The sequence below is a fragment of the Scophthalmus maximus genome, chromosome 20 (assembly GCF_022379125.1).
Source record: "Scophthalmus maximus strain ysfricsl-2021 chromosome 20, ASM2237912v1, whole genome shotgun sequence".
Lineage (NCBI taxonomy): Eukaryota > Metazoa > Chordata > Actinopteri > Pleuronectiformes > Scophthalmidae > Scophthalmus > Scophthalmus maximus.
In genome coordinates, this window is record NC_061534.1 from 6,346,608 (window position 1) to 6,356,592 (window position 9,985).

At 39.1% G+C, this 9,985-nt stretch overlaps 1 protein-coding gene and 1 long non-coding RNA gene across 5 annotated transcripts in view; one reads left to right on the forward strand and one right to left on the reverse strand.

The window, feature by feature from the left end:
- The window catches only part of LOC118284878 (splicing factor SWAP), a 44,377-nt gene that overhangs the window by 32,883 nt on the left and 1,509 nt on the right, over positions 1-9,985 (reverse strand). For all 4 annotated transcript variants that reach the window (XM_035608041.2, XM_035608042.2, XM_035608043.2 and 1 more), the window contains 6 exons: positions 9,475-9,638; positions 7,252-7,383; positions 4,594-4,670; positions 2,635-2,860; positions 2,322-2,422; positions 1,325-1,484 (listed from right to left, as the gene is read on the reverse strand). In XM_035608041.2, coding sequence (XP_035463934.2) covers positions 1,325-1,484; positions 2,322-2,422; positions 2,635-2,860; positions 4,594-4,670; positions 7,252-7,383; positions 9,475-9,638 — 860 coding nt within the window. The remainder of the gene's footprint in view (positions 1-1,324; positions 1,485-2,321; positions 2,423-2,634; positions 2,861-4,593; positions 4,671-7,251; positions 7,384-9,474; positions 9,639-9,985) is intronic.
- LOC118284880 lies at positions 3,553-7,245 on the forward strand. The gene is made up of 3 exons (XR_004784989.2): positions 3,553-4,470; positions 4,540-4,746; positions 6,406-7,245. It is a non-coding gene; the product is annotated as an uncharacterized LOC118284880 (long non-coding RNA).

Here is a 9,985-nt window from a genome sequence, read left to right on the forward strand (position 1 = left end):
TGTATCTGTGTGTATCCAGGCACACTCCTGATCATATCTGAAATGATTAGATATGGTAAGCTTTCAAAAGAATTGCTATACAATTTTGAATAGATATTTATATGTCCTATACATTTGAAGGTTTATGACTGTGGGCATTTGAGAGAGCAGAGAGATTTTAAGTAAAGATGAGAAATCACTTATGCACAGTACTTCACAGAAAAGTGTCTTTTGCATTTTATGTAACACTTTGTTGAGAGAATTTAATGTTGTTTTGTTGTTATCAATCTTGAGCTAATTAAACTAACCTTTTACCACAGGTATGATCATGATTGGACCAAAATAATCACATGACGCATACAGTTGGAAGACAATTAGGAGTGATGTGTAATGATTGCAAGATACAAAACTTTCCCTTAAATTAAACGATTATATATTTACATGATTTAAACCAAATGCTTGGAAGCTTTAACTGTTGCCACAGTAACCGACGTCCAAATCAGTATTCAAATATTGCAGTTTTTTTCAATATGTTTTCTATGCATTACCACAAAATAACAAATAGCCAATGAAATGAGAAATAGTCACCAACCATTACTGATAATTATGCATTAATTATATTATATATTCTCAGACAAGGACATTTTTAATCTTAGTGACAGATTTATGTTTTGACATCGGGACAGTTACACAAGACAACATAACATGTTATGGGAAATCTACAAAAAATTTAAAAATAAAAAGTCAAGCGTCTGGAATAACTTCCAAATTAACAAAGATAACCCCCCAAAAAGTCAAATATCAGACATGCCAATGGAAAACTGGCATATCAAAATTCTACAACAAATCACCTGAAAACTGTAGGTAACAGCTACAGACTAAAACAACAAAGTTTACATTTTGCGGGTGTTTTTGCAGAAGCCGACAACGCCCCTCTTTTAAAGTCTGACCTAACCCACAATAGGTTTGTTGACGTCCAGCCATTCAGGAGGTTTTCAGTCAGTCCCAGAACGCCACTAAGCTCAATATTACTTTGCTGAAAAGACTTGAAAAAAAATGCTCTGAGATCAATTATAGACTGTGGGCAGCATTAAGTGGTGAGAAGTGGGGTTCAACAACCAGCAGTGGCAGAACAAATAAACCATTTATGTGCTCAGTGGTAGACAAACGAGAAAAACTCCACTCGGCTGACAGAAAAACAGAAGGAAAGGAAAAAGTAAAGCGGGAACGAAATGAAATAGACCAGACCCAACATGTGATGATCACTTTAAAAGGGTCTTAATATTTTTCACTTGTGTCATCTTTTGTTTTCACCCAACACCCCCAACAAAACCCCTATACTCACGGTCAGCTTTGTAGTGTGCTTGTGTACTGGTTGCAGCTGGGTCTGTCACCTCCTCTGGTTTTGCTGCCACTGGTGCAGGCAGTGCAGTGCCATTTCTTTCCTGTTTGGCTTTTCGTATAAGTGCGGCCAGAGGATGGTCCGGGTCCATTACTTTAAGAGGCTGGCAAAACAATAATACATTGAACCCAATTATGTTGTATTTTGTTTGAGTAAAAGTCACTGAAGACTTGTTACAGGCATAACCTGGAATACATAACTGTTTCGCAGTAAAGTTATAGTAGATAAACAACACACTGAAAGCTCTATGAACTCAGATGCCATGAAATCATTAGCAAGTACTTCAATGCAGTGCAAGCATTACCCTGCAAGTATCCTTAAACACAGTTATCTTCCTTAGTTACCCCATAAAATGTTATATATGAGCCCTTAGAGGAAAATTAGAGTGGCTGATTTGGAAAGGAACTCTTGATGGAAGACAACTGTTTGACAGTTTTCTATTACAAGGAGCTCATTACGTTCCTTAAAAATGTCCATTCGTGCTGCTCAGGCAGTGACTAATGGCTGTCCTGACACAGGTAACATGAAAAGTACACACAAAAAAACTGTAACAGAAGATACCAGCATCGGAAAAGGGAATATAGTTAATACGGACACGGGGACAACAAACAAGATGTAAATGTAATTCAAAGGCAGTGTTCTCTCGCTAGTAAGAATTGCAGTATTAGTACACAACATTATAATGATGAGAATGTAATAAAGCCGGTTTCAGTTAAGACGCCTTTAGATGAGCGGCCTATTTTCACTGTGCAAAGAAAAGCATGTATTTGTAAAAAAGGGGAATAGACCGAGTTCCTACACTGAAAAATATGTTAAAAACTGGGCTATTGTCTTAGCTCATTGAAATGTGACATTTTCAAGGTATCCTGCTTTCACAGGACAGTGACCCTATTGTTGCGTAGCTACTCTATCAAGCTGGTAGAAGTCCTGCTAACATTACCTTCACCAGCTCCTCCAGGCGAGAGCACTTCTTTGGGGCAAACAGACTAGGATGGAGGTAGTTGCCATCCCCATCGTCATCTGAATCATCAGATTGTGAGTCTACAGCAAGATGGCAAACACAAACACACAAAAAAAGAACACAGGAATTAATATCATTACCGCAAACTGTAAATGTATCCAAATGTTCTGTGCTAATATATTATCGATTAAAAATTTTAGTAGCAGAACATGACGCTTCTTTGTTCTGCAGATTTAACGTCTGTGTGAGTACATTACAGCTATGGATTCAGTGACCGCTCTCGATAACTCACCTTGTGACTGCTCTTGCTTGTTGGCGGAGATGAGGGTGTATCGACCTTCCTTCATGGCCCGCAGGATGTGTTTGTAATAAGGGTTCAGGTAATGGTCAAAACGAAGAAAGTCAAACTGGGAGTTACCGGACTGCTTAGCTTTCAGCACGATCTCAAACTGAGCCCCCTGCTGACTCACGAAGCTGGCCGTCCTCTCGATGATATTATGGGTCTTAATTGTTGCTGGCTACGAAAAAAAGGGAAAGAGGACTTATTTATACTTCGTTCCTGGAAAGAATAAATTCCTTTTAATATACCAAAAATTTAAAAAAAAAAGATTGCAGAGGTAGGTGAACAATTTGCTGTACATAACATGAAGATGGAATAGCACAGGTCATGAATAACGTATACCACGGATAGAGTCCTTTTTTTGTCTCTAAAGTATTTTCATGCCAAGCACTCTTATGTTCATTGTGATGACATTAATTCTGAAAATACACATGGGGAGGAAATCAATGGAACAAGAAATGGTCCATTATTCATTCATTATTGTTCCCCTTGTGTGCTTTCCCTGATTAATCCTTGTCATTACCTTGAGAGCACAGAGAAGTGCTGCAATTGCCGAAAGAACTCACATATCTTGGCGAGATGAGAGTCATAATAAATACTACCCTTCAAGACACTGGCCAAAAGAAGACGCCAGCGTCCAACCCTAACAGGCCATTATTGCAATCCAAACTGTCAAGGACTTCCCGACATACAAGGACTCCTCTCACTCCGTTTTAAGAACTTGGACATTAGAGGAGAAAGTGGGTGTGCGATACTCCTTTCATGTCTATGTGATACGCAAAAAAGAAAGCATCCTCCCTCACACCTGTAACTCGGCAACGGTTGTGGCACACCACAGATCAAAGCAAACATTTTTTTTTTAAGTTATAAAGAACCTTGAAACATAACACCGCACACCGTATAGCCATTACGGCCACAGTTTTAATTGATTTAAAAAAAATTCTTTAAAAAAAACAAAACACTACACTAGAATGTATTCAGAAAAAGAAAAAAAAAGGATATACCTTCAAAATCTAGGGAGCCGAGACTGATGTTATATGCAAGTCATGTACTACAGCTACATTATGTTCTTTATGTATGCACATGGGTTTTGTTTTGACTGTTTTGTACCCAGCATGGTGTATACTGAATATTCACACAGCCCACGACAACATTAAAGCTTGTCTTTCTTCTCATGCATAAGAAAGTGGCAGCTGAAGACGGGTCGTAGAGGCTTCTTGTTGCGGACTGACCTGGTCCAGAGGGAAGGACCCTCTGACACAACAAGACCAAACCGAACAGGGCAACAGCAATGCATTATTAATAATTCAGTCCATTATTACTTGCCTGTTGTCATCGTCTGATGTTATTTCTGTATGTAGCGTTATCTGGCAAACACATTGAATGTGCTTTGTCGTAGTAGAGGTGGACTAACATTACAAAAATATATGCAATTTAAAGACCTACACCTCTATTCTTAAGGGAAAAGATTCAATTTGACATAGGAAATGCTTAAAAGGTTAATATAATCCAGTATGAGTGACTCAACTGCATTTTTCTATCATTTTTCATTCTTTTTTAAGCACAAATTCTACAATTCCTATGGTTCCATCTCGTGAAATGTGAATATTTGGTAGTTTTGTGAATCTTCTATAATAATAAACAGAAAGTCTTTGAGTTTTATACTGTTTTGGGCGGGACAAAACAAGCAATTTCAAGATATCCTGTTAGGGCCCCATATTGTCAGCCTACAGTGAAGATGGAAGATTGTCACTGGCACCAGAATTTCATATTTCCTCAGCACCAACGGTAACAAAAAAAGTTATTATTTGCCGCTGAAAGGCTTTTTGTGTTGAACTGCATATGGCTGTTTTTCAGGTTGTCAACCAACTGTAATATGAGGAAACAGCCAACAAGATATTTAATACTCACCAGTTCCACATCGGGAGGGATAACCAGCCCTGGGGGAGCAACAAACGGTTCCTCGCTCTCCTCCTGCTCTGCCTCTTCTATACATGTGACGAGATATTAGGACAAAAAGGATGAGATAAACCATGTTGGATATTTACCCAGTTGAGCAGTCAGGTGAGTTCCAAAAAGATTTTAAAGCACCTAGTCCTTTCTCTCCACTAGATACATCGCTACACTTTTCATCCTGTAACTTCCGCTGCAAACAGGTCAGGGAGAATTCACATTTTTTATGTTGTACTGTAGCGACTTCGCTTAATTTATGGACCCAGCATCTAAAAGCCATCAAGACATTTCACAGTTTTCACTTGGATCGTCATGTAAAATATACCATGCTTACAATTATGGAATCAGCTACTTGTCGGAGCCTCAAAGCTACCCAGCATCCATGAGTTCATAATATCGTATGCCAAAACTCCATTCCAATTTAGTCATCATAAAATGGCTGGAATATTAATCCTAATCATTACTTCGGTTATATAATAGCAGCAGTATCATGGCTGCTCATTATTTTTGAAAATGTATATTGTGTTAACCTGAGTTATTATAAAAGTACCACTTTTATAACAACTAAACCACCACATGTAATCTCGCTAGTTAAAGACAGTCCAGCATCCATTCCATTTATCCTGTGAACGAGTAACAAACTGTCTCTCAATGCAAAGCCAAAACATGGCCACAAGGCAGCTCCAATCCACACAGGTGGACAAGAATATAGGGCCGATGTCGAATAGGTAAAGATATGTGCAAATTAGGTGTGTGATTAGGTGTAAGATTTTAATAAATTCAAGAAATCATTCAGGATATAATGAAGTAACTGAGTAGCAATTATTATGAAAGGTTTTCAGGGAGGTTTGGAGAGAGAGAGAAGATAACATATCAAACTCAAATCAACTTAGTCTTGTGTGGCTTTTACTCCGGAGGAAATAATAGTGGAAATCGTTTGATTTATATTGTGATCACGTCCATCAACCCTAAAACTCTTTTTGTCGCTATCACTTGCATTTTTGTGGTTGAGTTTGTTTGGTTTTTAACTTTTTCATGAATTTGTATTTGTGATAATGTCAAAGTCTTTTTAGGCAGGGAAGAGGAAAAACACAACAACACAAAAAAAAAAATCAAAGAAAATGCAGCAGGCTTTCAATTGAAATGAATATATGTTATTGGCCAGTTTGAGGTGAACCTTGCTGACTTCAGTTCTCACAAGAATTCTACTGGTATTTGGGAGCTTTGGCGAATGTATTCATACACTTGACTCAGTTCCACAATCTCCCCAGGGAGAGGTATCTAGCATGCTTAACGGTTAAGCCACTGGCTGGGACAAAGCGCTTCCAGCAATGTCCACATCAAATATTCAACATTGCAGGAGTGTTTGTGTGCTTGTACTTCTATCTTTGTGAGGGCCAGTTTGACTCAAACCTTACGGAGTGAAGACCTTTTAGCCGGTTCTCACTTTCAGACACCTCCAACGAGCTTTATCAGGGAAAGTGTTACGTGAGTGTGTGTCCTAACAAGAATAGAAGTACAAGTAGTGAGTGTGTGTAGAGTCCGATATGGATGGGTGACAACCAGAGTTGATGCTGGTGCACACAGGTGATGATTACCAGTCTAAATGTCGTACCTCCTTCAGCTCATGGCTAAAATTAGGAAAATATTAATAGGTCCTCAAATAGGAGGTTGTTATTACTGTCAAGAAAAAACCTTGACAGTGTGAAACTGTTGTGTAATATTGAATTAATCATAAAATTTCAAATATGTTCCATGTGTGCTCGACAGGCAGAAATTCAACTTCAGCAAACCCCTGGAGGGTGTGTATCTGCAGATGGTTGCTTGGATTAGACAGAGCTGCTGCGTTCTCCACGAAAGACTGCAGCAGCAAAAAAAAAAACAACCAGGAGAGAAAAAATCAAGCAGCTGAAACTTAGATACGACACAGATCCCACCACAAGAAATGTGTCAGGCACAAGGGATATGTCAATGACTCCAGATTTCATTATTTCCTCTATGTGCGCCCTAACAGCAGCATTACACCACGGCTGCAATATGACAACTGCTGATTTTGTTTTTTAACGAGAGAGGAGAAACTTTGTGACTCTACTGATTACAGCAGCACAAAGTTTATAACAACAAGCACCGAGTACATGCCAATAATGAAGCTCATTACTGTGCACAAATGTACTGTATGTACATAGGCAGCAAGTGCCTTTCTGGATGGCAGATATATAGAAAAACCTCCTGGCAGGGAGCACTTTGCAAGCACACCAAAAAAAAAAAATTTGCAAATGCATCTTCACCTCCACTGCTATAACCCCATCCTGGGAGAAACGCTGGATTTCATGCACACTATGGTGTGATTATTTTTTGTAGAAGTCCATTTATGATGTCTGGAAGCCCACAGGAAACACATTAGTGCCACAGTGTAGGTGTGGGACAAACGAGAGACTTTGTTTGATTTAGAAAGCATTATTCTGCCAGTACCTGTCCTCCGCAGAGTTAGCTCTCGCATTAAAAGTTGTGCCTTGTATTTGGTTTTTCATTTATATCCAATGGACTGAAAAACAAAAAAGTATGTGACTGTGACTAACCGACTCTTCAAAGTCTGTGTGTGATGTGAATTCTCACCACGTTCCCTGTTAGCATCCTCCTCCTCCGTGGGCTGAGAGGGGTCATAGTAGTCAGCGCTGTATTTGAAGGCCACTGCAGTGTAGGAGCCCTCATCAGCAAGGGCCTCACTCAGACGTTTGTACTCCTCCTCTGTAGGAAAACGAGAAACGCAAACAACAGAGAACACTTTACAACAGTGGTAATGATCATATTCATGGGACGGCACAAACTACTCACATACTTTGATTTTTTTATTTTTATTTTGGTGTAGTCCTGGCTAACCAAGTAAAACCAACTGTTAATAATAAAGCATTTATTATACTAACCATAAATTGCCATACGTTGTCACTGAATACATGATAACAATCAGAGTACTTGTACTATTTTCAATATTATATAATAATAAAAAAGAAAAGAAATGGGAGCATGGCGCAAAGACGAAAAACATAGTGACCCCACCATTTTTTTCAATTCACGGCAAACTACAGTGCATCTTTATTAAAGATGCAACGGCAAAAAATTCCACTATAACTCTGAATATTTCTAAAGCTTTCCTGACGACCTTTCAATGGACAGATGGGTAATAGCCTCAGTGAATGGGGCCGGGCCTTTAAACTCAAGGGCAAAGCAGTCTGGCGGATGAACCTTCTGCAGTGTGTGTGTGTGTGTGTGTGTGAGAGACACATATCATTAGCTAGCTCATTCTGTGCTGTCAGTTTTGGCATAAGACACCATATTTCACTTAAAAAATATCGCTATTAATTCCATTACAGTCATTAGGTCTGTCTTTCAGAAGCCCGTTTCATTACAATGTGAAATGACTGAGATGAAAGTACACTAGATGAGTCGTAAGTGATTTCTTTCGAAATGGCGTATCTTGATCTAGGAGTCAAGCCAGTCCCTTATAAAGAGATAGAAAGCTGGAAAAGGTCTTAAAAGGAGATGTCGATCTGGAAAATCTGATTTTGTTACGAAGCCACGATTAAAGGGCAGCAACTGTAAAAGTTGTTGCTTTTCTATTTGTTCTGACAGGCTTGTCGTATTGGCCCAAGTGTTAAAAGAGGACGCACGTCTGATACTAAAAAAATATATGGACAATGATTCAAACACTGACAGCCTGAGAACATTGTCACCCTCAAACAGCAAGACACCACTGACAAGGACTGAAATTATGACTGGAGGAATTCAAGTAATTAGCGTAATGTGATATCAGTAATAAAAGGTAATAAACTCAGTATTTGACTCTACAAAGTGTCAGAGTTTTGAGAGGATTTCAGTTTGACGGCAGCCATGCTACTGTGCCTTGTTGGTTAGTCTTTGTGTTTAGCTGTAACTTCCCCGCAGCCTTGGCCACGACAAAGTGACAGCTGCCTACAAGGACCAGTATATGCCTGTAAAATACAAGGTTTCGGACTGACGCTGGTGAGAATTAATATCTGCCATTGTCCTTATGTCAATGAGAAAGCAGTGAAATATCTCAATGTTTACGACCATATGCCATTAAAACTGTTCAAACCAAAGGTCACTCTCTAGTGTTTATTTGAATTGCAAGTAAATAAAATGAATACATATTTCATTTTTTTATTTTGTAAATGCCAACAGCAACTGTTCATTTTAAAAAGACACAAAATGTATCATTTCTGTCACATCTACTTATTTACCTGCCTCTGAATTTCTAACTCTGGTAGGAGAACTTAAACAGCCAGGTATGAGGTAGTCGTACCATGTCTTGTTTAAAACACTACATCTTTGGCTGGCTAAGCCTTCTGCTTTCATAAAGTGTGGAAAACCATGACTCCTTCAAGAAAGGAGTTGAGCTGTAGTTGCCCCACCGACTGCTCTGGTCTGATAAATTCTCATTGGTCAGATTGAGCAACTGCAAAAAGGCAGATTACAATTTTTTGGGTCTAATAATTAGTTCTAGCTTTTTATGTTTGTTTGTTTTTAATCAAATGAGGATAACGAGGCTACCATACAGAGTGTACTTAGTGCATGGTGGCGAATTTAGTCAAATGCATGTTTTTTTTTTCTCCCCCGGCAACCAATCAATTGGTTGAAGAGCAGGTACGATTTCAGTCAAGCAAGATTTTCTGGGGGGTTGACTACAGCCCTAGAGATTGAAGTAAATAAATACTTCAATATCAAGCTGCATGACCCAGTAGGAGCAGATTCACATAACTTTTGTTTCAATTTTAAATATTCTGATTGCCCAATGGTCAGAAGAACTGGCTTGCTGCCCACCTTGTCTAGCCTCTTCTTCCAGCAAGTCCGTGTGCAGAGCCAGGTACCGCTCCTCATCACACAGAGCCTCGATCCTGGCCTCTTCCTCCGACAGCTGGTAGGATGTATTCCATGACCCGCTGTCATACTCTGAGAGGTCATGTAAGTGACCGCGCCCATCGTATCTGTTGAATGATACAAAGGATTAGAGAGAGGGAAGCGTTTGATTGCACAACATGGACCTACTTACCAATGTAAGAGAACATACAGCCCAAAATTTATAACTAAAATGCTCTACCTCTAGTCTGTCATGACGGAATATTTGTTAAATGTTAGAAGTAAAATACTGACAACACTAAATTGCCCTAATTAGGTCATTGGGCTTTAATTGTCAATATATACCTAACAAGCTTCCTGCTGGTCTTACAAACCAACAACCCTTGAAAGAAAAAACAAGCAAAGCAACTCGTTTCTTACCTTACAGGGTTCAATCCCCCCCCCCCTGTTACACTCATCCTTACTTCTACATCTG